Consider the following 26,378-nt stretch of genomic DNA (forward strand, 5'->3'; position numbering starts at 1 on the left):
TTTTTTAAAATATATTTTCATTGATTTCAGAGAGGGAGAGATAGAAACATCAATGATGAGAGAGAATCACTGATCAGCTGCCTTCTGCACGCCCCCTACTGGGGATTCAGCCCGAAATCCAGGCATGTGCCCTTGACCGGAATCGAACCCAGGACCCTTCAATCTATAGGCCAACGCTCTATCCACTGAGCAAAACTGGCTAGGGTACATTATTCTTTTTTTTTTTTTTTAAATATATTTTTTATTGATTTTTTACAGAGAGGAACGGAGAGGGAGAGAGAGTTAGAAACATCGATGAGAGAGAAACATCGATCAGCTGCCTCCTCCACACTCCCCACTGAAGATGTGCCACAACCAAGGTACATGCCCTTGACCGGAATCGAACCCAGGACCCTTGAGTCCGCAGGCTGACGCTCTATCCACTGAGCCAAACCGGTTAGGGCTACATTATTCTTTTTTTATTTGAATAGATTTTTATTGATTTTAGAGAGAGAAGTGAAAGGGAATGAGAGAAACATTGATGTGAGAGAAACATCGATTGGTTGTCTCCTACACCTAATTGGGGATTGAACCCATAACTTGGGCATATGCCTTGATCGGGAATTGAACCCATAACCTTTTGGTGCATGGGATGGTGCTCAACCAACTGAGCCACACAGGCCACGGCCATACATTATTCTTGACTCTAAATTATATTAGCCTATTTGTAAGACTAAAATCATTCTCAGTAGAAAATGATGTGTCACTACTAAAGATTTTCAAAGGAATGGGCCTCAGAGGACAAGTTTTCAAATGTTTTAGCACAGTCAGTATATTGGGATAGTTTATGACTTTTAAAGGCTCTAAAGGAGACACTTGATCAATTATTTGCATCATGAACGATAAAACCAACCCTTTTCTGTACTTAGCCCCATTATGAATGTTCTCACTAAGGTACCCAGGTCTGTTTAGCATGTTTTATTAGAAAGAAAATTTGGTTTAAGAAGAGAAAGTCTTCTACTTGGTGGGGAAAACATTGGAGAAAGTATTTTCTTTCCAAAGGAGACATCGTCCAATGTAACAACTGTTCCTGTCTGTCAGTAAGATTCAGCTGAGGCCCCCAATCTTCCTCCATATTCTTTTTTAAAAAAATGTATTTTATTGGTTTTACAGAAAGGAAGAAGAATAGAGAGTTAGAAACATTGATGAGAGAGAAACATCAATCAGCTACTTCCTGCACACCCCATACTGGGGATTGAGCCTGCAACCAAGGTATGTGCCCTTGACCAGAAATGAACCCGGGACCCTTCAGTCCTCGGGTCAACACTTTATCCACTGAGCCAAACCGGTTAGGGCTCTTCCTCCATATTCTTAACCATCCTGGTTAACCTGGCACCCCACCTGTCCCTTCTCTCGTGGCACATGGTGAAACCGTGGGAAGCCAGCACTGGCTCTGTGTGGCACTCTTGCTGACTGAGAAGCAAATGTACTAACCAGCAGTCTTCGGCAGTAACCAAACCTTCTGCCTCCGTCTTCTCCAGTTAAGACAAATGAGAACGTTTCACTGTGGTGGGGAAAACAAGAGTACATTATGAAGCAAAACAAAACAAAGACACACCATGGTGAGTGCTGTAAACATTCTGAAGGAGGCTGTCCTGGCTGTCCATCTCTGGCTGGGACTCGGGTCACCTCTCGCTTTGGAGTCTGTCAGGGACAGGGAGCTCTAAAGTGTCTCTGTGGCCTCAGAGGATTTTTTTTTTCACTCTGAGACCTCATATAATTCTTTCACCTGAGCTATCCCAGGACACAAAACAGTCATTTATTGAGCACTGATTGTGGCTACTGCCTTCCATGAGCATGAGGGTGAGGTCGCATGCACTGGTCTAGGGATGCGACTCAGTGAGGGAGAAGCTGACGGGAGGGACAGTCCTGGGCCCCCTCAGAACTGCCCTGGGTGTGGCGTTTCCAGGGGACCGTCTGTTCAGAGCCACCTCCAGGCTTGGGCTGTCCTTAGAGGCTGCTGGGTCAACTTTGAGGAACACAGCAGCCCTCAAACATTTAGGATACACAGCCTACTGAGTTTGGTCAGTTGCTGAACATCTGATAATAAAATTTTTATACCTAGCCACATGGGCTAGAGCAGAAATGTGAACTAATCACAGTCTGAGTAACAGCTGGAGGGCTACTGAAGAAATGCCTCAGTGGACCTGGGCAGGATGGGTGACGGGCAATGTTTCCCTGGACTAGGAATGACCTTATTGCCCTTCACAAAGGCTCATGAAGTAAACAAATGCGCAGACCAAGTGAGCAGCCTGGGAACCTGCATACTTAGCAAGGTTATTCTTATCATGGGGAAAGTTTTAAAAACACTGGTGAGGGAAACCTCAGCCCAGGCCGTAAAGATTGCTTAATGGTAGGCCTGACTTAGGGGGTCTGCCATCTATGGCCCCATCTCTAGTTCTCGCATTAGTCTTTTAAAAAAAATGTATATATTTTTATTGGTTTCAGAGAGGAAGGAAGAGGGTGAGAGAGATAGAAACATCAATGATGAGAGAGAATCACTGATTGGCTGCCTCCTGCAGGCCCCCTACTGGGGATTGAGTTGGCAACCGGGGCACGTGCCCTTGGCCGGAATTGAACCCAGGACCCTTTGGTCCACAGGCCAACACTCCATCCACTGAGCCAAACTGGCTAGGGCATGTCTTAGTCTTTGAGGGTGGGGAGGGGAGATGCCAGCACCTACCTAGTAAACTGCTGGACGGGAGTCCAATCCTTGGCATCGGGGAAACAGAACTGGGGGATGGCCTTCAGCTGGTCCTCAGCCTCTCTCATGAACTTGAAAGACCTTTCCAGCTGCAGGGAAAGGGCAAGAAGGTTGGAGAATAAACCATACCATGGGAGAGTGAGGCAGACCACATCTCCAACCTTTCCACAGTCATGACCGCCACCTTCGACCCCCCCTTCCTTGGAAGGGTTTCCAGCTCATTCTGCTGAGGCCATTTTCCCCCAGGCCAGTTTTAACTATGGTCTTATGGGGGAAGTCAGGAGGAAAAGCAGTGTGCTTTAGAGAAATGTCTTCTATGCCTACCATTCTGGAATATAACTATTTTAATCAATAAGGAAAAACTGTCATAGCAATCCCTTCCAAATAGGAGACTCATGAGTATGCAAGGCGGAGCCTCAAATCAAGCCTTCAAACCTCTGGGCCCAGACAAAGCTGCCTGTCCTGCAAAGAAGTGTACAACACTTCTCAGCGAATACATCCAGTCACATTATATCATACAGTGAATTCAATTCATGTCAGAGTCCTTGAATGTCAGAGCCAGAAGGAAAATAGACATCATCCAGCCTCACAGTCTTCTTTTAGAGATAAGGAATTAAGCCCTGAGATGCTAAGTCATCTGTTCATGATCACACAACTGAGGTAGGAATAAACCTGATCTTGCCCTGGCTGGTACAGCTTAGGTGGTTGAGCAGAGTCCAGTGCACCAAAAGGTCACTGTTCGATTCTGGGTCAGGACACACGCCCAGGTTGCAGACTCTGTTCCCAGCAGGGGGCATGCAGGAGGCAGCCAATTGATGTTTCTCTCTCTCCCTCTCCTTTCCTCTCTAAAATCAATAAAAACATTTTTAAAAAATGATCTTAGTCTCTAGTTTGTCTTTCTCCAATTTATCTGACATCATAGACTAGGTGAGCATCATCTTATTTAAAAACAGAACGAATGAATAAAGTCTGACTTAGAGATTATATTTAAAGCCATGAGTTTGCTTATTTTGTATATGAACAGGAATCTGCGCTTCTAATTTTTTAAATTTTTAATTATTTATTTATTTTTTTGGTTAATCCTCACTCAAGGATATTTTTTTCCATTGATTTCCAGAGAAAATGGAAGTGGGGGAAGGAGGGAGGAAGGGTAGGAAACATCAATGTGAGACACATGGATTGGTTGCCCCCCAAATGTGCCTGGACTAGGGCCAGGGTTTGAACCTGTAAACCAGGTACATGCCCTTTACTGGGAATTGAACCCTCAACCCTCTGTTGCTCAGGCCAATGCCCTAATCACTGAGCCACCCCAGCTAGGACCACATAAGCACATTTACAGGGAGTAGCACAAACAGATCCCTCTCACAAATACAGCCAGTATCACAGATGGCTGGAAAATATCCCAGCCTCTGTAAATTGTCATAGAGAACTGCATGACAGCAAACATCTTATGGAACATGACAATGATTCCTAGCATGCAAATATGAAGTATAAACCTTGAGTACGGTGACTATAGGAGTGGGACATAAAACTCAGGAAAATGAGTTAGAAAAGAGAAGGAGAAAGAAAGAGGAAGCGGTTCTTCTGATAGAGTGAGCGGAGTGAAGGAAGTAGATATAAAGTAGCCTGGCATGCAAAATACATGTATGGAATGGTCACGATAACATAAAAAATACATTTAAAGAAACACTGGCCACAAGACATATTTCCAGCAGGAGGAGGTTATTAACTAGATTAGGGTGCCCACATAATGGAGCATTATCTAATTTTAAAAATGATGATTTAGAATTTGCAATCCAGGCATGTGCCCTTGACCGGAATCGAACCTGGATCCTTCAGTCCACAGGCCATGGCTCTATCCACTGAGCCAATACATATTCAATTTGTATTGAATATGTTTAAAAATAATCAGTGGTTTACAAAACATGATTAAAAAATGATACATGTACAGGATGGGACAAAGACTATTCAGTTGTGTGTACATGAAACACAGAGTTTATTCTTATATTACTCTTTATTAATTACTAGGGGCCCGGTGCACGAAATTCGTGCACTGTGTGTGTGTGTGTGTGTGTGTGTGTGTGTGTGTGTGTGTAGTGTCCCTCAGCCCAGCCTGCCCCCTCTCACATACTGGGAGCCCTCAGGCGTTGACCCCCATCACCCTCCAATCGCAGGATCGGCCCCTTGCCCAGGCCTGATGCCTCTGACAGAGGCGTCAGGCCCAGGCAGGGGACCCTCATTTCCCCCCATCACTGGTTCTGCCCCCAGCCCAGGCCTGATGCCTCTGGCCCAGGCGTCAGGCCTGGGCAGGGGACCCCCAAACCCCTCTGATTGCTGGCTCTGCCCCTTTCCCAGGCCTGATGCCTTGGCCAGAGGCGTAGACCCCCATCACCCTCCGATCGCCTGATCAGCTCCTTGCCCAGGGTTGGCGGCGTGAGTGGGGCGGACACCGCAGCCGCCCCGCTGGCTCGCGTCCAGGTCTGCCGGCCAGATCGGGGTCCGGGCAACCGCTGGCACTCACGCCCCCAACCCGCTCTGGTTGGGGGCGTGAGTAGGGCGGACACCGCAGTCGCCCCGCCGGCCTGTGTCCTGGTCAGCCAGCGGGATCTGGTCCCTGGGGACCGCCAGCACTCACGCCCCAAATGCGGGTTGGCGGCGTGAGTGCTGGCGGACGCCACAGCCGCCCCGCCGGCTCGCATCCGGGTCTGCTGGCCGGATGGGGTCCGGGCAACCGCTGGCACTCACGCCCCCTACCTGCTCTCTGATGACGCTGTACCATCCTGCCTGCAATATGCAAATTAGCCGCCATCTTTTTTGGCGGTTAACTGCCAATCTTAGTTGGCAGTTAATTTGCATATCTCACTGATTAGCCAATGATAAAGGTATCGTTCGTACGCCAATTACCATTTTTCTCTTTTATTAGTATAGGATTGCATTATTTTCTATATGAACAACTATAAACCTACTTTTGCCCCATGCTGCTTTGCCAGAAAATCATAATATGAAAAAAGACTAGAAGAAAACACAACAAATGCTGTGTTGACCTCTATGGAATGAGATTATAGGTGACTTTTTCTTTTCCGTATAAAATATGTTTTTATTGACTTTAGAGAGAGAGGAAGGGAAAGGGAAGAGAGAGAAATAAATATGGATGTGAGAGGGAAACATCCTCGGCAGCCTCCTGCATAACCCCTACTGGGGATCGAGCCCGAAACCTGGGCATGTGCCCCAACCAGGAATTGAACCGGTGACATTTTGGTGCATGGGTTGACACCCAACCAACTGAGCCACACTGGCCAGGGCCATTTGTTTCTTTACACATTTGCTGATTAATCTCTTAACAGTGACTATGCAATTTTCCATGCAAAAAAGTTTCACTGTGGATGTCTCGTAGTCTGGAGATTCCAGGTTGGAAACTAGCATTCAATAGTGACGGTGATTAATTCATTAACTAATTCATGAACTAATGCCTTTATTCCTGGAACGCTGATTAAGTACTGCCATATATAACATTGTGTTTGGCCCCAAGAGTAAACAGGATGACAGGACAGTCCTTCCGCCCTTCGCACTCGGTATGTGTGGTTCTCAATGGTATTGTGAGTCAGTGATAACCAGAAGCCTCTCTTAGCCAGGGGACATCGTCCCCAACCTAGGCGTGTCCATAGCATGGGGTTTTTCATGAGATTGTCCCTAGAAGTCAGCTGGATGAAGGTGACTCTGTGCCAATTTGGCTCACTTCATTCATGTAGAGTTTCCATCCTAAACTCTAAGAACAGGGCTTTACTGCAGTGCTGAACCACTGCAGTGGGTCAGAAGGAAGGCTGACCCAGGAAAGGAAGGGATGGGCAGCTGGAACCTAGGCCTTACTTGGGTGGTGATGGCAAAGGAAGGCCCTCAGGGGGCCAGGACACAGGCTCCTCTCCACCTGAACACCCTCAGCCTTGGGTCTGCATGAACCCTATAGGGAGAGCGTCACATGCTACCTCCTGAATCTTTTGTATGCTTACCTTTTTAAAAATATATATATTTTTATTGATTCCAGAAAGGAAGGGAGGGAGAGAAAGAGATAGAAACATCAATGATGAGAGAGAATCACTGATTGGCTGCCTTTGGCACACCCCACACTGGGGATCGAGCCCACAACCCAGGCATGTATCCTGATTCATAGATCGACGCTCAACCACTGAGCCATGCTGGCTGGGCTGTATGCTTATCTTGTGCTCTCCTGTCAGTGTGAACAGAAAACATATTTTGCTCATCTTTGAAACCTCTGGGGCTGAATGCAATAGGGTTTCAGTAAATTCTGGTTGGATTGAACTAGAATGGGATGGAAACTCTTTAATACTGCTGTCAAAGCCTACGAATAATTTCCATAGTATTGGCCACACCATTTGAGGCTTTATTCAGGGCCATTTCATTTTAGGTGCCATGATTTAATACATGGGTAGAGCCCAATACTCATAGCCATGAACCCTGTTAGAACAGAATAGGATTCCTGTATGTATGCACATACAGAGGTGCACGGTACATATACAGATGTTTATTAGCATGGCAACAAATGTGACACTCCTTAGGGAGAGCTGTGTGGCTGGATGGGAAAGAGGCTTCTAGAATATGTTGGGAAATGTGGTTGGATAAGGAGACGGGGGAGGGGGCGGAGGATGGTACGGTTGGCACAGAGACCACAGGAATTCAGGATGTATTTTTGATCACACGCTGAGTCCTTGGATCTCACCTCCTGTGACCTCCCAAATTCTCCAGCAGAAGTTTCTTCATGACATCCCTAATTAGGACCCAGTGTTGAGATTCTGGACACTACGTGATCCTCAGACTCCCACACCTCCCTGAATCCATGAGTTCTGCAGTCGCCTGGTAGGCCACAGAGGCCGGGCCCACCCAGTACCTTCAGAGGGAACTGCTGGGTGAGTTCTGGCACGTAGGAGGCCCCTGCCTGCTTCTTGTGCAATGACACGACTACAAAGTACTCGAAGAGCTGCCTCTCCTGGTACTCGATAAGCTCTCGGTCAAGTGATGAGTATCTTGGAGCCTGCTTCAGGCGGGACTTCACATTGACCAGGCGTCGGCTATGAGCTGGGGGAGGGGAGGGGGGAGGGAGAGAGAGAGAGAGAGAGAGAGTCTGAAAATGACCCATTTTCCAATGTGCAATTGCACAGAGCTGCAACAGGTTATGTAATTCCCAGCTCAAAGTACTTTTCTAATCCTAAAAAAGTGTTCCCACATTTAAAAAATTAGTACAAATACTTTCTTTGGGATCTTTGCCAAAATTCTGGGAGGAGGACACTCTCTAGGCCGCCAGGCTAATTGGTAATTGGGGTGCAGGAACTTGGAATGTTGGGCTTCTGCTCCACCATGGATTTGCTGTCTGGACTTGGGGCCAGGCCGGGAGCAATCCTTGCATTCCTCTGTCAGATGGGGTGGAGACACTGACTCCTCCCCTCCCTCATTTCCCTCATCTTTCCAATTGTGGGATGTGACAAAACCCAAACCATAGAGCTTTTGGAGCTGGGAGCTTTGTAAACATCCCGTGTGACTCAACCAAGAGAGACCTGACTAACCCAAGAACTCCCATCTGTCTTCACCATTCTGTGCAATGGAAACGAGCCCGCTTTATTCTAGGTGGGCTGTGTAGCAGCAGAATGTTAGAGGTGAATGAGGCAGGGCCACTGGGTGGACGGATCTCCATCACCTTACGACACAGCCCTGGGCTACAGCTTTCTTTGCCTTCTACCTGGGGTCTGAGAAATTGCAGAAAACTTACCAAAGCCTGACCTAAATCACCACATTTTGATCCACAGGGGCTAATTATTTCAATGATTTCATATGACAGATGAGGAGCTAGAGGCCCTGAGATCTTATGTGAGTTCCTCCAGATCATACAGACATTTGAACAATAGGGCCAAAGCCCCAGGTGTCCTGAGACTTAGGCCAGAGGTGGTGTACTTCACTCCGGTGTGAAACACAACTATGACATAAGGCATGGGAACAGTGGGGCCCTGCAGGTGTAGCCACCCTGCATCTCTGGAGTGGAACAGGCCCATCTAGTCATGCTGAGGACTGACCCCCCCCCACCCCAAGCATCCTGTGCCCCCCCACACCCCCCGTACCGGAATGGTTACTGCTCTTCTCACCTTTCAGCTTCTCCTCGGTGTCACTGTCAGATTCACTGTTCTCATCTGTCACTAGATTGAAAAAAAGGAAGAAAGTTGCAAATGTAAGTTTTTCTGATGAAGGAAACTTAAAAAAAAATATTTTTATTGATTTCAGAAAGGAAGGGAGAGGAAGAGAGAGATAGAAACACCAATGATGAGAGAGAATCACTGATCGGCTGCCTCCTGCACACCCCCTACTGGGGGTTGAGCCTGTAACCGAGGCATGTGCCCTTGACCGGAACTGAACCCAGGATCCTTCAGCCTGCAGGCTGAAACTCTACCCACTGAGCCAAACCAGCTAGGGCTGTAGGAAACTTTTTATATGTGATAGCACAAAGCCAAGATTTCTAGTTTAGAAGGACTGTTTTCCTTTTGTCTATTTAAATGTAATGGGCAAATTATGTCTTTGTCCAACAAAATGTATTTCCAAATTAATTCGGCCCTAGATTAGATGGTATCTATATCAAATTATACAGCAAAAGATACCGGCCCCTTTTACACATGCTAAGCAAGTAGGGCTGCTCCCACAGTGAGGTTGGAGCATGCTGCCCTGGGCTCACTGGATGGAAGGACAGGGAGAGAGGACCAGAGGACATGCCACCAAGCTGAGCTCCTGGCTGTTGGATCGTTCTGGGGACTAGGAAGACATCCACAAAGCACCAGCTTGTTCTCTTGGCGGCCAGCCCAAGCAATAGGAATCCACTTCTAGGAAGAATCTGTTTTCAGATCCTCTGGGGGAATGCTCCTACCTTTTCCTGAGTTGCTCTCTGTTGACTGGGACAGCCTCTTCACTCGTTTCTTTCCTCTTCGGGCCTCATAAATGGCATTGATTCGCAACACCAGCTGCCAGGCACCAAGAGAAGAAACGCCAGTGTTGGCAGCCTCCTCCCCATGTGGGATCCCTTCACTGCCCATTCTCTTCCAGAATGATGGAGGGCCAGGGAAAGGGGCAGGGAGGAGACATGTCCCACTGGCCCACTGGCGTCTTTTCTGCCAGACAGGAACGTGGCTGTCAGGAACACTAGAGGAGGCCGCCATCCTCCCTGATGTATGAGCGGTGTTGTCTAAATATGCTAACACCTCCAGCTGAGACACCAGGGAGGATGATTTCATCGGTTAATGGTATGATGGCTGCTCCCCTTTCAATATTCCAATATCACTGTGGTTTGGGAGAAAGCTTTTGCCCCCAAAACAAAACAAGAAAAGGAAGAGAAAGCATAAAAAAGCTCCCAGAAGGGCCCCTTTCGTGGGAACCATGCCAAAGAATGTCTGAATGGGGAGGGCGCAGGGATTACAGGTGCTGAGTCCTCACCTCAGCACTGAGTGGTGCCATGCTATGGCTCAAGTTTTTATAAGATTTTGTGTAACGTGATGGTAAAACATGCTGATTTTTCTCTGGTTTGATTAGGCCTGTCAAAAGGCTATTTGACCCAGTGCCTGTGTGCTGTTTAAACGGTGTCAATTCACTTTAATTTCAGGCAGTAAAGCAAGAGGAAATAAACTGGTGCAAATTAAACATGTGGATGAAAAAGGGGTCGCATACTAAACTGGAAAAGCTCAGGGGAGGCCTGCATGGAGGCCTTACAAACTCAGAGACTGAAAGTAACCACATCGGACAGTCTGAACATAAAAATTCCTAACTAAAAGCAAGTCATGGCAACAGTCATGTCCTAGGCTTACAGGCCTTGAGAAAGGTCAGCCTTTACCTTAAGTAAGCCTGTCTATAGTCTTTTTGCATCTAAGATAACATACCCTTGGAATGAAACAGTAAAGCCTCCTTTCTTGGATCCCTCAGGGCATAACCACAGGCCAGAGCACCAGACCACCGGTGCTGTCTCTGCAGTGGGTGTGACACTGGCACAGGGCATGGAGGAAGGCGCTCTACTGCTTGAGGCCATGAAAGAGGAAGATGTGGCCTTTTGAGGCTCGGCAGTGGAACACTGTCTGAATCAGAAGAGTAGTTACAGTTGGGAGGAGGGTGGTGATGGGAAAGGCTACACGGCCACAAGAATTATTATGACAAAGGCCCAGACATCCCATCCTGCTGGCTTCACGGTGTCCCCCTGGCCTGTGACAAAGCAGGCAGGAGAGGGCCCAGGATTGTCCTCTGCTCAGACTCCTCTGCAGCCTTCCTTTGCAGGAGGTGGGGTGCGTATCTGAAGATGAAGTTTGCTGCAAGCCTTACCTTGGGTATCTTTCTCTTCTTCCTGCCATTTGGCAGGTCTCCAAGGTTAAAGAAAGTGTCGTCGGGGCTGCTGGGAGTGGAGGGGGGGCTGATTCTGGAAGGGGACCCCATTCCATCCCGACTCAGCTTCCTAGTGTCCAGCAGTTTGAAGTTCCTCCTGTCTGAATTTTGCCGGAAAAAAGCAGGTTTGGACAATAACTGCTGTGAGGGGAAAGAAGGATAAATAAATACTAAAGGGATGAACTGGGCAATTACTGGTGATGCCAGAGACCATGAGATTGAGAAGGGGAACTGGCCTGGTTCCCAGGTCCGTTGGACTTGTCTATTAACACTTATCATCCAATTATGGAAAATTGGTATAATAAATAACGCAGGACTAATTCTCTTCTTTAGACAGGTGAGAACTAACTTGGTTTAATCACTACTTAATAGATGAGGCTTTCTGACAGCCCAAGGCACACAGTATACACGGTATACAGGGTATACACAGTATACACACAGTACAACACTTAAGCCTAGCTTTGACCTTGCCGCTGACAAGCTGATTGCCTCCTAGATAAGGAATTTCACGTCTCTGGGCCTCATTGTCTTATTTCTAAAAACGAGTTTGCTTTAAGGTTAAAAGCCAACCAAAAAAATTAGGTAACTCACAGAGCTCATTTTTCTAATGCACACTACAAATAAATGAGAAGATTAACAATTCAAAAGAAAAATAGGCAAAAGAATGGGAAGTTTATAGAAAAGAAAACACAATGATTCTTAGCTATATGAAAAGGTTCTTAGTGTCACTCATAAGAGAAAAGAAAATTAAAATGCCATTGTGGAATTATTTTTCACTCAAAGATTAGCAAAGATAAAAACTTTGTTAACTCTCTTGGGGTGACTGGAAATTGTTACAACTCTATGGAGGGCAATGTAGCAGTATCAACAAAATCACAAATTGACATACCCTTCACCCAGCAATTCCGATACAAGTGTGAATTCAGTCCTATAGACTGCTTCAGCAAATTTGCTCTACTGATATGCTCATATTTGTACAAAGTTATATTGTAGAAGGAAAGTTATACTGTGCAAAGTCTATTGTATAATGTGCTATGATGTGTGAACATAAAATACTGGAAACAACCTAAATGTCTATCAATGGAGGCTGGTCAAATAAATTATTGTAGATCTATACAGTGTAATACAATGCAGGTGTAAAAAATCGTAATGTACTGATATGGAAGGTTATCTCTGGTATAAATTGTTAAGCATAAAAAGCGCAGTGCAAAGTGTAGACTAGTCAGTATAGTGTGCTGGGGTTTGTATGTGTGTTTTACAGAGCTATTCTGCTGGTATATGCAGTTCTACAAAGAATCACAGCAACTCAGTGGTTTCTCTTGGGGAGAGAAAGAGGGTCCAGGAAGAGGAGGACTTTCATACTCCTTAAATTCTGAACCACATGAATGTATTAACTATTCACTAAAGTAAGAAATACTAATAAAATAACTACTTTGACTACATGTTCTCTAAAGGTACTTCCAAGACTCACATTTTATGAGACTATAAATACAGTTGCAAAGTCTCTTTTTTAAAATAATAAATTAGATAAGACACCTAGCAAAGGGCCTAATAAACAACAGGCACTCAGTATAAGTTATTTCTTTTTCTTTCTCTTATGACACTGACTTTTTTCATACTTTAATATGCAAACTGCATTTTTATTTAGTATATAGTTTATATTCTTTTGGAATCCCAGTGTTTTTCTTATTAATTTGAATGAGTTCTCTATATAGATCAGATATTAACTATTTGTCAATTTTGCTACAAGTGCACTTTTATTTATATGTTGGATATGTGGAATCTCTTGCATAACATTTTTATATATGAAAATCTGTTTATCCTTTCCTTTGTGAGAGATTTAATCTTTACCTAGAACAAGCATGTCAAACTCAAAGGCTAACAAGGCCAAGTAAACAAGGTTTAAGTTTATGTGGGCCGCAAAAAAACAAAAGCTTCAATTTTCATAGAAACATAGGTTTATTTCAATAGAGACATGCTGAAATAATGAGTAATTATTAACATAAAATAATAGAACATTTCAATAAAAATTAATATTTTTTTCTTGAACATTAATTTACCAGACACTGAATAACTGCACAAATAAGCATAACACAAATAAACCTATTTCTCTTGCCCTAGCTGGTTTGGCTCAGTGGACAGAACATCAACCTGCGGTTGAAGGGTCCCGGGATCAATTCTGGCCAAGGGCACATGCCCGGGTTGCTGGCTTGATCCCCAGTAGGGGGTGTGCAGGAGGTAGCCAATCAATGATTCCCTCTCATCATTGACGCTTCTATCTCTCCCTCTCCCTTCCTTTCTGAAATCAATAAAAATATATTTTAAAAAACACAAAACAGACAAACAAACCTATTTTTCTTGTTCTCCAAAAGCGAAATATTTCCTGTTACACACACCAAACAAGTCAGTACAAGACTAATGATGTGGCAATCGGCTGCTAAAATTCGCTGCTAGTATTAGTAGAGAGAAATGGTGCGCATGTGCATGAGGCACGTAAGGGAAATGAATGCAACACGATTATAGTAATCAGTCATTAGCGAATGTTGTAGTCGTTATTAATAATTATATATAATAGAATATTGTAAAAATTAAGTTATGAAATTTTTATTAAAACATTTCTTACATACTGTTACATTGGCTGGGCCGCATGCTGCCCGCGGGCCTTGAGTTTGACATGCTTGACCTAGAAAGTCTATGATCTTTTTATACATTTAATAAATAATTCCATTTTTTTCTATATGTTCTTAATTTATTTTGAACATAATTTATTCAGTAATCTGTCAATAATGAATTTTATTGCATGTTAGTTTAAATTGATTCTTCCTCATCTCTTATCCCTATTTCATTAATGAATGAGCCTTTCTCTTAAATCATTTTATAAGCCCACATTTATCGTATCTTGAACTACACAGAATAGGCTTATTTTATTTCATTCATTTCTCCACTCTTGTTTCGTTTCAAATAGTGTGTAACAATAACTTCAGGACCTTTTCTTTTTAAAGGCCGCCAGGAATAAAGGCTCCTAGCCTTTCTAAGTGGCCTGCTGCAATGTTTTATCATGGGCCTACAGGGAGCATCAATTGCTGATCACTGCAAGTTCTGAGTACAGCAAAGGCCACCGGGTGTGCTCACTATGGGCATCTTAATAATGATGCAGCACAAGAACAAGAAATAATAATGAGCCTTTTTTAAAAAAAATCCTCACTTGAGGATATGTTTTCATTGGTTTTAGAGAGAAGAAGGAAGAGGGAGAGACAGAAACATCAATGTGAGAGAGAAACATTAATTGGTTGCCTCATGTATGCACCCTAAATGAGGATTGAACACGCAACCTAGGTATGTGCCCTGCCTGGGTATCGAACCTGTGACCTTTCAGTGTACAGGATGATGTCAAATCAACTGAGCTACATTGATTGGCCAGTGCAATAGTGAGCCTTCTTAAAAGACCAAATTGCATCAGCAATGAAATCCAAGGAAATGGCCCCAATTCTTTCACTGCATTGGAATCTTGTATCAAATTGTTGGCAAAAATCAGGTATCTGTTTTCATTAGAGATTTAGATTGTGTAGTGTTTGTTCAGAAAACATCTGACCTATGAAAAGGTCTGAGAGGAAAGCAAAGAGAGAGAAATCAAAACTCGTCACACAATTTTCTAAAGGGTGTAAAAGACCTGGTGGAGGCTGCGTGTGGTCACACTGCTGGAGGGAGGGGCCTTGGAGTGCCCCACGCACTCCCCCAAAGTCCCAGATGTCCAGGGAGCTTTCATGAGGGAGTGGAATTTCAGTAGCTGCTTAGCTGATAAAAGAGGACTTGATGGGCTATCCAAGCATTATCAAGTATGCAGTACAGTCTGAGAATAGACATAGAGGTGAGGAGGAGCAAACAGACCAGCACAATAGTGAAGACATTCAATTGTCTGGAAGGCCTTGGAAAGTGAGGGTATAAAGCTTGGACTTTGCAAGGGTCAGCATGTTTTTTCTTTTCACCCCCCTGAATATAAGCTTATTTTTAAAAGAATATATATTAAAGGCATTATTCTATGCATTTAGCAAATATAAATAGTACTTATGTTACAGGCACAAGTCTAAATGGCTTACAATGATTAATCTGATTAATCTTCATAAATCCCCAAAGAGGAGTATGCTATTATTATTCCTATTTTACCAATGAAAAACTAACACATGAAGATGAGATCATTTGCCCAAAGTCTCACGGCTAACAAGAGGCCTAGGCAATTCTGAATGGAGGCAGTCAAGTCAGGCTCTAACGCCTTTGATCAGATGCTGCCTTTGATCAGATGCTGCCTCTTGGTAGCTACGACTGAGTGTTGGTGTGGGGGGGCCTATGCAGGCAACCAGAGAATGCTAGTTAGTGATACATTTTCCCCTTAAGTGTCAATACATAAAAAATAATTTCTCATAGGAGCCTATGTTTCCCTCATTATAAACATCAGTTCTTCCTTGTTCACTGTGCTGTTGGAGGTGTGGGATGGTGGGTCTCACAGAGCAGGAAAAGAGCACGGCCCTTCTCAGGACCTAGCACTGTGTGTGCAGGCATTAACGTTGCCTCTGGCTGCATGTCTGCTCCTTTCTAGGGCGTTTGTCCACATGACCCTTCCTTTTCTACTGGGACAGTCTAAATAGGTGAAAATCCTAGTGTAGCGTAATGACATTACATTAAAATGATGAAATATCATTCAGGACCTTTCAGTGACTGGTAGAGGAGGTCGTCAAAGAAGAAGGAACTGCTTCAGCAAGTTCTAAGGGTCCACATGTCGCCCAGATGTGCCATGAATATTTGAGGAGCTAAATGGAGGGAGTGGAGAAGTCTGCAGCTGTCCCCAGAATGGGGGCACAAACCAGACACCCAGTGTAGGACAGCAGAGAAGGGAACGTGGACAGAGTCCTGCTGATGACTTGCAATGGCCCCAAACAGCCTACAGGGATCGGTGGCTATCGGACTCGTGCATTAGGAACTAGATTACTTTCTGCAGGAGAGCTGCCTCTGAACTTCCAAGTTCCCATTGACACGATGCCTACTTGCTGAGCTATTTTGGGGACAGAGGACCCAGGTGTTTTTAGTCCAGCAGGAAGGGGAAGAAAAGAGCTAAGCCTTTCTTTTTTGGCTTTAGGGAGTAGTCACAACAGAGATTGTATATTTACTTTCTAGCCCTTTAGAGAAAAAGTTTGCTAATCCTGGGCCAATTATATCAGGAGGTAGTCAGTAGGCTCTCCTGGGAGGGGAGCTTTTGTATGTAGGAGCATTGTGAAATTAGCTAGTAACGATATCCAGGGATCAATTATGAAGGAAATTTATTTATTAATTATTATTTTCTACGAAGGAAATTTAATGCCATGGTAAGGAGTATGAATTCAGTCCTATAGGCAATATGTTGAAATAATCATGTATGTCAATATAGTTATATTATCTATATATACATAATTCCAAAGGTTCAAAAGGATATTTTGTAAAAAATGTCAGTCTTCTACCCTGACTACCAGGTACTCAGACACTCATACATCTCCACAGAGGTACCCATTTACTCATTCTTAAGTATCCTTACAGAGGTCTTCTATATGAAAAAACATATATGAGATTATATATATACGTATACTAGAGGCCCAGTGCATGAAATTTGTGCACTTTGGGGAGGGGAGGGGTGGTCCCTCAGCCTGGCCTGTGCTCTATCACAGCCCGGGAGCCCTCGGACATCCTTAGCACTGCCATGAAGGCAGGAGAGGCTCCCGCCACCACCTCTGCACTCACCAGCCATGAGCCCAGCTTCTGGCTGAGTGGTGCTCCCCCTGCGTTGAGTGTCTGCCCCATGGTGGTCAGTGCACATCACAGCAACCGGTTGTTCTGCCATTTGGTCAATTTGCATATTAGTCTTTTATTATATAGGACTAGGGGCCCGGTGCACGAAATTCGTGCACTGGGTGTGTGTGTGTGGGGGGAGAGTGTCCCTCAGCCCAGCCTGCCCCCTCTCACATACTGGGAGCCCTCAGGCGTTGACCCCCATCACCCTCCGATCGCCTGATTGGCCCCTTGCCCAGGCCTGACGCCTCCGCCAGAGGTGTCAGGCTTGGACAGGGGACCCCTATATCCCCCTGATCACTGGCTCTGGCCCCCGCCCAGGCCTGAGGCCTCTGGCCCAGGAATCATGCCTGGGCAGGGGACCCCCATCTCCCTCTGATCGCTTGCTCCACCCCCTGCCCAAGCCTGACGCCTCTGACCCAGGCTTCAGGCCTGGGCAAGGGGACCATCATATCCCCCCAATCCCCGGCTCCGCCCCCCACCCAGGCTTGATGCCTCAGCCAGAGGAGTTGACCTTCATCACCCTCCGATCACCAATCACCGGATCGGCCCCTTGACCAGGCCTGAGGCCTCCGGCAGAGGTGTCAGGCCTGGGCAGGGGACCCCCAGCTCCCCGCGGTTGCAGGCTCCGCCCCTGCCCAGGCCTAACGCCTCTGGCCTAGGCGTCCGGCCCAGGCAGCAGGGACCTGCAGTGGCAGCGGGGGGCGCCGCGATCGTGGGCTTCGCTTTAGGCCCAGGCAAGGGGCCCCTAGCTCCTGGGACTGCCAGCTTCGACTGTGCCCAGCTCCCATCGCTGGCTCCACCCCTACTTCCTGCTATCACTGGCCAGGGCGGCAAAGGCGCCTGATTCTCCGATCACGGCTGGGGGGCAGGGCAAAGGCGGCCCCAGGGCCGCCTTTGCCCTGCCCCCCAGCTCTTAGCTCCCCCCTGGGTTTCAGATCACTGTCAGTGGCAGGGGGCTTCTTCCTGCTTTCCCTTTCACCTCCCTGCATTGTGCCTACATATGCAAATTAGCCGCCATCTTGTTGGCAGTTAACTGCCAATCTTAGTTGGCAGTTAATTTGCATATAGCCCTGATTAGCCAATGAAAAAGGTATCGCCGTACGCCAATTACCATTTTTCTCTTTTATTAGTGTAGATATATATTCTTTCATTTAAAACCCCCACAAATGGTGTCTTTCTATAGTTTAGAGTTTGTTTTATGACATTGTTCTTACCGGCTCTATCACTATCCACTATCTTATTTGCCTAGTTGGGGAGGTTTCTGAAACTAGAAGAAGCTAAAATGATACTTTAGGAAACTTTGTTGAACAGAAGGCTCCAAAATTAGAGGCAGAAAGAGCAGGAAGGCAGCTAATGTACATCTCGGAGCCTGGAGCTGAGGGTGGCCTGGCATTCCAGTGGAACCCAGAGCTACAGGCTGCTCAAGACATGGTGCTGGGGACCCCTTGCCCCCCAACACTCCCTTGAGGGCTCATACCTTGTTGGATGTGTCAGAGATTGAAGAGGCGGAAGAACCAGGAAAATTCAGGACACATTTCTTTCCCAGGCAGCGACCATGTAAGTCAATGTCCTCATAAGGGTTTTCTTTCGTTGGCAGGTCTGTGGTCAAAGGCAATGGGTCAGGCACTGGGAACGTCGCGGAAGTTTTCCTGACCGGATCTACCTAGCATCCAGGCCTCTCCATGTGGAGATGTCTGATGTCTTGCTATCTATTTGTTCTTCTCTTGGTAACAGACCCTGATTTGTTCTTCTCTTGGTAACTCCCTATCTCCCGTTCTTAGATGTGTGAGATTAACTCCACTCCCATTTTAGGGCTTTAGCCAATCGGAGTCTCCAGAGTCCCTGTCTCAGCGACCTGTGCCAGGAAGGGCTCATACCCCAAGTCTAAGCCAATCCCTGCATGGCATTCATGGGCTCTGAAGGTGAACAAGAGACCTACACTGGTCTAGCTGGGGCCAGCTTCGGGATTTTTGCTGGGACTTTCAGGATACAGACTCTCCCTCCAGGGAGCCAATGGCAGCCATCACGGGAACTTGGGAAACCTGCTGAGAATGGAGCTAACCTGAGAAATAAGAAATGAGGAAGAAGCCAGTTCTGGTCACATGAGCCAACCAACTCTCTTTGTTGTTCCCGTGGGTTTCTGTTCCTTGTAAGGAGAGCTTCCCTGTCAGGTATACTCACTGCTGAGGAAAATCCAGATCTCATTCCTGCTTTGGATTTGGGAAGCCTAATGGCAGGAACCCATCTCCAGCAGCTTGGACACAGCAATTCTGGAGTTCATTACATGCATGTATGTGTGTACATGCCTTCCCTGCCCCTTGTATGCGGTCACATGTGGGTTTCTTTCCCCACCCCCACTCCTATCCCCAAAATGCAGATGCTGGTCTGAGCTCACACCTCACTGAAACTGTGATCTTTTCCTGAAGATAATTTAACTCACTGAATGTATTTATTTAAAATTTTGAAATTAAATTAACTGGGGTGACCTTGGTTAACAAGATTATATAGGTTTCAAGTGTATAATTCTATGATACATCATCTGTATATTGCATTGTGTGCCCACCACCCAAAGTCAAATCATCTTTTGTCACCATATATTTGACCCCCTTTTCTCTTTACTACATCCCCACCTGCCTTCCCTCTGGGAACCACCATACTGTTGTCTGTGTCTATGAATTTTTGTTTGTCATGTTAGCTCATTTGTTGCTTTCATTTTTAAACCCCACATGAGTGAAGTCATATAGTTCTTGACTTTTTCTGTCTGACTTATTTTCCTTAGCATTATATTCTCAAGATCCATCCATATTGTTGCAAATGATGGTATTTCATATTTTCTTATGGCTGGGCTAACTCACCAAACTTAAATACATACAAACTCTTGTGAATCTGAACCTGATTTTGGAATCTGAGAGAATTATTCAGAGCGAGGCTAAAGTTTCTTTATAATAGTATACATTCAATTTAGCCTGAATTTTTGATGCCTCATTACTGCCATATTCCTACGGTTTCGGAGAGAGTACGGTGGTCTTTAGTTTTCTTTCATTCAGTAATCCCTACATTACTGAGCATGTGTTATAAGCCAGGTATTTTGCATACCACTTTCTCCAGTCCTCAAACAACCCTGGAAGGTAGCTATCATTATCCTTAGGATACAGGTGAGAGAACTGAAGCTCAGAGATGTTAAGTCACCAGCTCAATGTCATACAGCTAATAAATAGCAGAGCCAAGATTGGATCATGGATACTGAAGCTCCAAGTCTCCAGTGCAAACCACGCTGCACCGCACTGCCTCCTTGGCTGGTCAACAGAGCCCTTCTTCTCCCCCCAACCCCATGTTCTCTCACATATTCCACTGTGGTCCCTCTCCCACCCACCGACCTGTTCTCTCATTCATTTGAGTACATGTATGAGAGAGAGAGAGAGAGAGAGAGAGAGAGAGAGAGAGAGAGAGAGAGAGAGATTCAAGCACCCAGCCCCATTTCTCCCTTTCGCAGAGACACACTCATACCCATATACAGACATTTTGGCCTCTTACCTAGAATGTCTTCATAGACGTTCTCCTCTGATAAAGTGCATGTGAGCCCCAGCTTAGTCTGTGCATACCAGTCGACCCTGCTGTTCTCAGAGGAAGACTGCAGTAAATCTTCAAACTCATAGGACTTTCTAGGTTGTAGCAGATGGGAGGGGAAAAAAAGGAACCCCAAGATCTTGAATTAAATTAGGCTGGTCCAGAGAATATATACAGAAAAAAATGTTTTTCTTGCACAAATTTCTATTACTGAAATCAACTCTGGTGTTTGTAAAATGGGTGTGAAAATCTTCAAATATGAGGTGGTTTTTTGTTAATCCTCACCTGAGGATATTTTTCCATTGATTTTTTTTTTTTAAGAGAATTGAAGGGAGGGGGAGAGTCAGAGAGAGAAAGACATCTACGAGAGAGAAACACATTGATTGGTTGCCTCCCACACATGCCCCAGGCCCTGGTGGATGGAGCTCACAACTGAGGTATGTGCCTTTGACCAGAACCCGGGACCTTCAGTCTGAGCGCTGACGCATATCCACTGAGCCAAACCATCCAGGGCTGATGTGACTTTGACTTGAAAGAATGTTTATACTATTGTGCCAGGTAAAGATAGCAAAGTATATATCATAAATACAGTCCCAACTTTGTAAGCAAACATACACAAAGAAAATAAAAAGAAGAAAGTAAAATACACAGCTGCTATCTCAGGACTGAGGGACGGCTCCTGGCTTCTCTTCACTGTTACTTTCCTCTGGACTTTTTAAATGGTCCACAATGTTTACAGAGCACACGTTATTAATAATTAGAAAGGAGCAGTGATGGCCAGTTCAGAGTGGACCAGGGGCCCGGGCAACTCCCCCCTCTCACCCTGGTGGGTAGTATCAGACTGAAACTCCCGAGGCCATGGACACTCCACCCTGCCCCTCAGAGATCTGTGGAAACCTGACTGGGTCTCTGCGGCCTGGCTCACTCTATGGCTTTCTACCACCCCTACCCCCACCCTACATCCACATGGCGGTCCTTGTTCTGATGGTGTTGATCAGAATCTTATTCACACACACACACACACACACACACACACACACACACACACACACAACCACTCACCTTGAGTTACTATGATTTTTCTAACTTTACTGAACAATTGGGAGGTCATGAGGTGGGTCATATTGGGACACATACAAAACATCAGCCACCTCACAGGTTCACTCCACCTCCCTCCTCTTCTTCTCTCCCTCCCTATCCTTATCCACAGTAAGCCACATCTCACCCTGCCTCTGGTTGGAGCAGAACACCCTGCCCACTCAGGCTCTGGAGGCTCCCCTTCTACTTCCAAGCAGATTTGTCAGGAATTTCTGCTGAACACACTCGGGCCTTCCTAGAATGGGACTTAGGTCCCTCCAGCTGACCTTTGTCCTGGCCCTTCACTCCTCCCTGGATGGGGTCCAGAGGGTCACAACACTCCTATGGCTCTGAAAGCACAGCTCATCTCTCTTATTTTGTTCACATGGGTCTAGCACAGTCTTCTAAACACGCTGCATGGTAAGCTGTAGCTGACTACTTAGATATAGTGCTTTTGTTTCTTCACCCACACCTCCCATTTCTCTCCGGCCCTTTGGGGAAGGTGCCCCACTGGATGCAGAGCTGGGATCTTTCATTCATAAGCCTTTTAACATTGGACAAACCACCTAAGGCTGAAACTCAGTGTCCTGGTTTGTAAAATAGTCATTACCTCATAGGATTGTCCAGAGCATAGGAAGGAGAATGGTGGCAAAGTCCTTAGCACCTAATGAGCACTCAACAAATGGTAGCTATTACTACTGCTGTTGTGGTGATACTCACTATTTATGCAGTGAACGTTTTCTATTGAACGTTTATAGTGTGGAAGGCAATGCACTTAGGGTTTGATAAACAAGGAGGGACTGCCCTAGCTGGTTTGGCTCAGTGGATAGAGTGTCAACCTGTGGACTCAAGGGTCCCGGGTTCGATTCTGGTGAAGGGCACATGCCTGGGTTGCAGGCACAATCCCCAGTAGGGGGGTTCACAGGAGGCAGCCAATTAATGATTCTCTTTCATCACTGATGTTTCTGTTGCTCTCCCTCTCCCTTCTTCTCTGAAATCAATACAAATAGATTAAAAAATATATACGGAGGGACAAAGTCCCTGCCTCAAAGAGCTTACATTCTAGGGAGGAAGACAGACATTCAGCCAGCTCATGCACACACAAAATATAAAATGTGCTAAGTTCAATGATGGAAAAGAACAGGTTGCTACAAATGAGACTATCAATTTAGGTTGGGGATGCGTCGGGGAAGGCCTCGATGAGAAAGTCACTCCTTAAAGCTGAAACAGAGAGGATAAGAAGAGCTTAGCTGGGGAAAAGGGATCCAAGAAGAGGGAAGGGCATGTGTGAAGGTCCAGCAGCTACAGAGAATGTGTGCATTTGTGGAAAGACAGCCATTCAGCAAGGCAGGCCTGCAGGGAAGAAGAGTGGAGAGTGTCGGGCAATGAGATGGCAGAACCAGGCAGAGGCCATTTGCCTGCTTCCCAAACTTTGAGGATTTCTTGCATTTTCAATCTTTCCTCTTTACTCCTTTCTTCCTCTCCTTTTAAAAACATGCTCAGGTTTCCTCTATCTTGAAAAATCTTTCACTTGAGGCAATGACCCTGGTAGTGCTGCTATTTCTCACCTTCCTTGCCAACATTTCTAACTGGGGAGAGGGAAGGAGGAGGAGCAGACTTCTGTCCACGTGTTAGCTTACCATAGTTCACCGGTTTTTCTTTCCTTTACCGTCTCAACCTGGCATCTCTACGTATCCCTTTTCTGAAACTGTCCCCTAAAAGTCACTAGTGATTTTCTGGTAAAATCTAACAAGTTTCTTGGTCCTTTAAAAAGAAAACTTTTCATTGATTTTTAGAGAGAGAGGAAGGGAGAGACAGACAGAGAGAGAGAGAGAGAGAGAGAGAGGGACCGATGTGAGAGTGAAACATCCATTGATTGGCTGCCTCTTGCACCCTCCCCACCAGGGATGGAGCCTGCAACCCAGCTATGTGCCCTGACAGGGAACTGAACAGGCAAACTTTCAGTGCACAGGATGACGCCCAACCAACTGAGCCACATGGGCCAGGGCCCTTGGTCTTTTTTTTTACATGACACCACTTTTCTTCACAAGACATCTCTCAGATTCTACAGTGTAAGCAGCAGTAGTTAATGTGCCATCCACGGCCAGGGGCTGGTGTGTCAACTGTTGTGACCGGTCCTTGATGAGATAGGTACAGAAATTGAAAGTAAGCATTTAGAAACTTTTTAAGCAATTTGACAGAATGCATTTTTTTTAATTTTATTTATTTATTTATTTATTATTTTTTTTTAAATATATTTTTATTGATTTTTTACAGAGAGGAAGGGAGAGAGATAGAGAGTTAGAAACATCGATGAGAGAGAAACATCGACCAGCTGCCTACTGCACACTCCCTACTGGGGATGTGCCCGCAACCAACGTACATGCCCTTGACCGGAATCGAACCTGGGGCCCTTCAGTCCGCAGGCCGACGCTCTATCCACTGAGCTAAACCGGTTTTGGCTATTTTTTTATTTTATTTTTATATTTTATTGATTTTTTACAGAGAGGAAGGGAGAGAGATAGAGAGTTAGAAACATCGATGAGAGAGAAACATCGATCAGCTGCCTCCTGCACATCTCCCACTGGGGATATGCCCGCAACCCAGATACATGCCCTTGACCGGAATCGAACCTGGGACCTTTCAATCCGCAGGCCAACGCTCTATCCACTGAGCCAAACCGGTTTTGGCAAGAATGCATTTTTTTAAAAGTGAATCTTGTACATAGTATTATCTTTTTTTTTTCATTTCATTTCTCTGGTATTTTATTATATTTTACACCAGTATTGTTTGGCAAAGGATTGCAAACACAAGCACAGGGTCAGGGTGGTTTGAGAAGGCTGATGCAATGCTGCCCCAGGCTACTTCCCCTCTCACACAACCCTTCCTGGGCCTCTCTTCCTCTTTCTGGGCAATGGGTGCTTCCCCAGGCTTTTCCTCTTTAGGCTCTAAACTTTCATATCCCCGCATCTAAATTCATCACCCCTTATCTGCACCTCATCCCCACTCCTTCATGAACTTGAACTTGTCACTTAGGGCAGGATAACCAAGAAGGGCCAAGCCATAAACGTCCATGCTGGGTGTCTATGGTCTTAAGTGAGGCCAGGAAGCTAAAATTGCTATCCATGCACTGGGGTCCTGACTTGTTAACGGAAGTTCATGAGCCCCATCTCCCTCCCCTTGAGGTGTCTAGCCTGGAGAGGAGGACTGAGCTCCAGGGCTCTAGCAGATGGGGTCTGGTGGTGGTGGTGGTGGTGGTGAAGGGGGAAGAGGGCTGCACTGTTTTCTCTAGGATGGGAATGGGCAGTGCTGTGCACCCACCCTGAACAATCCCTAGACTGGGATGCCAGAAGCCCAGACTGGCATTCACAGGGATCTGATTAGAGATGGAGTGGTGGTGGTCTGTGGCCAGAGTAGGGCGAAGCCACAACTCCTGGGTTCTCCTGGTGAACTCATCAGGTTATATTAGCCAGAGTCCTCAGTATGCCCACTACCTAAATCTGCTAGAAAAGAGGCAAACTGTTCAATGAGACCACAGACTCATCCATTCAACAACACCTATCAAGTACCAACTAAGCACTTTACTTGGATTAGCACATTCAGACTTCGCCACAACCGTGTAAAGAATTACCATTATTGTACACATTTCATATATGAGAACACCGGGGCATAGAAGGGTAAGATAAATTTCTCAGTGTCACACAGGGAGAAAGTGGTGCACCGGGGAGCCTGGTAGGAGGCTCATGCTCTGAACAACATGGGTACTGAGCAGAGCGTGCAAATACAAGGCAATGCATGAGAAAAGCTGCAGTTGCAGTCCACAGATGAAAACAGGTTCAGTTTCCAGAGTATGAAGTTATGAACTTGAACTAATTTCCCATACGAAATTGCATAACATGTTATTATGAATTACCCAGCAAGCTCTCTATTTCCCTCATAATGTAACTAAATTATACTATGAAAAGAAGCTAGAACTCTCATAGAAACAAGAGGGGACAGTCAGGGATCGCTTCCCTGGGAGCTGGGCAGCTTCTACCCTAATGTCAGGAAGCCCCACTCCTGACAGCTGAGGGACAGAGTGACAGCCCTTAAGGGAAAGCCCTGACTGTCTGGAAGTTGAGCATAACCCTGAATAAGCTTGGTCTTTGATCTGATTTCAGAAGGGGCTGCAGCTGTGCTGTTGAGAGAGCTCTATAACTGTTTTTACTTTTTTAAAACCTCATTTGAGTTACCTATGAAGCAATATTTGTATAGATCAAATTTTAAAATGAAAAATTATAAAGTACCTATGAAATAATATCTGAATAATTAAAATGTTTTATTAACAATACATGCCCTAACAAAACAGATGTTTGCATGCTCTAGGCTCTCCAAGTCCCAGCAGATGGCTCGCTTACTTAGAGTATACGTAACACAACCTGGATTATCTGTTGGGGTTTGTTGGGATGGGATCAGCCTGTATCCAAATGACTGCTGTCAGACACCCTGGGATTTCAAGCCATAGCATGAATTTTTTAATGATGCTTCCATAGTTCCAAGAACAGTATGCTAATATAAGAGGTTAGCTATACTTTGCCTGTAATTTCCAACACATAAAAGGTACCACCAGCTCTGGCCGTTTTGGCTCAATGGATAGAGCGTCAACCTGCGGACTGAAAGGTCCCAGGTTTGATTCCAATCAAGGGCATGTACCTTGGCTGCAGGCACATCCCCAGTAGGGGGTGTGCAGGAGGCAGCTTATCGATGTTTCTCTCTCATC

At 45.6% G+C, this 26,378-nt stretch overlaps 1 protein-coding gene across 2 annotated transcripts in view; it reads right to left on the bottom strand.

The window, feature by feature from the left end:
• Nucleotides 1-26,378, bottom strand: part of DENND2A (DENN domain containing 2A) — a gene marked incomplete at its 5' end in the record, with an annotated part of 108,618 nt that overhangs the window by 27,396 nt on the left and 54,844 nt on the right. For both annotated transcript variants that reach the window (XM_081102480.1, XM_081102479.1), the window contains 8 exons: nucleotides 1,474-1,543; nucleotides 2,723-2,832; nucleotides 7,647-7,834; nucleotides 8,893-8,943; nucleotides 9,663-9,756; nucleotides 11,099-11,299; nucleotides 18,453-18,574; nucleotides 20,510-20,637. In XM_081102480.1, coding sequence (XP_080958606.1) covers nucleotides 1,474-1,543; nucleotides 2,723-2,832; nucleotides 7,647-7,834; nucleotides 8,893-8,943; nucleotides 9,663-9,756; nucleotides 11,099-11,299; nucleotides 18,453-18,574; nucleotides 20,510-20,637 — 964 coding nt within the window. The remainder of the gene's footprint in view (nucleotides 1-1,473; nucleotides 1,544-2,722; nucleotides 2,833-7,646; nucleotides 7,835-8,892; nucleotides 8,944-9,662; nucleotides 9,757-11,098; nucleotides 11,300-18,452; nucleotides 18,575-20,509; nucleotides 20,638-26,378) is intronic.

The sequence above is a fragment of the Myotis nattereri genome (genome assembly GCF_964212035.1).
Source record: "Myotis nattereri genome assembly, chromosome: 11".
In the NCBI taxonomy this organism is placed as follows: domain Eukaryota; kingdom Metazoa; phylum Chordata; class Mammalia; order Chiroptera; family Vespertilionidae; genus Myotis; species Myotis nattereri.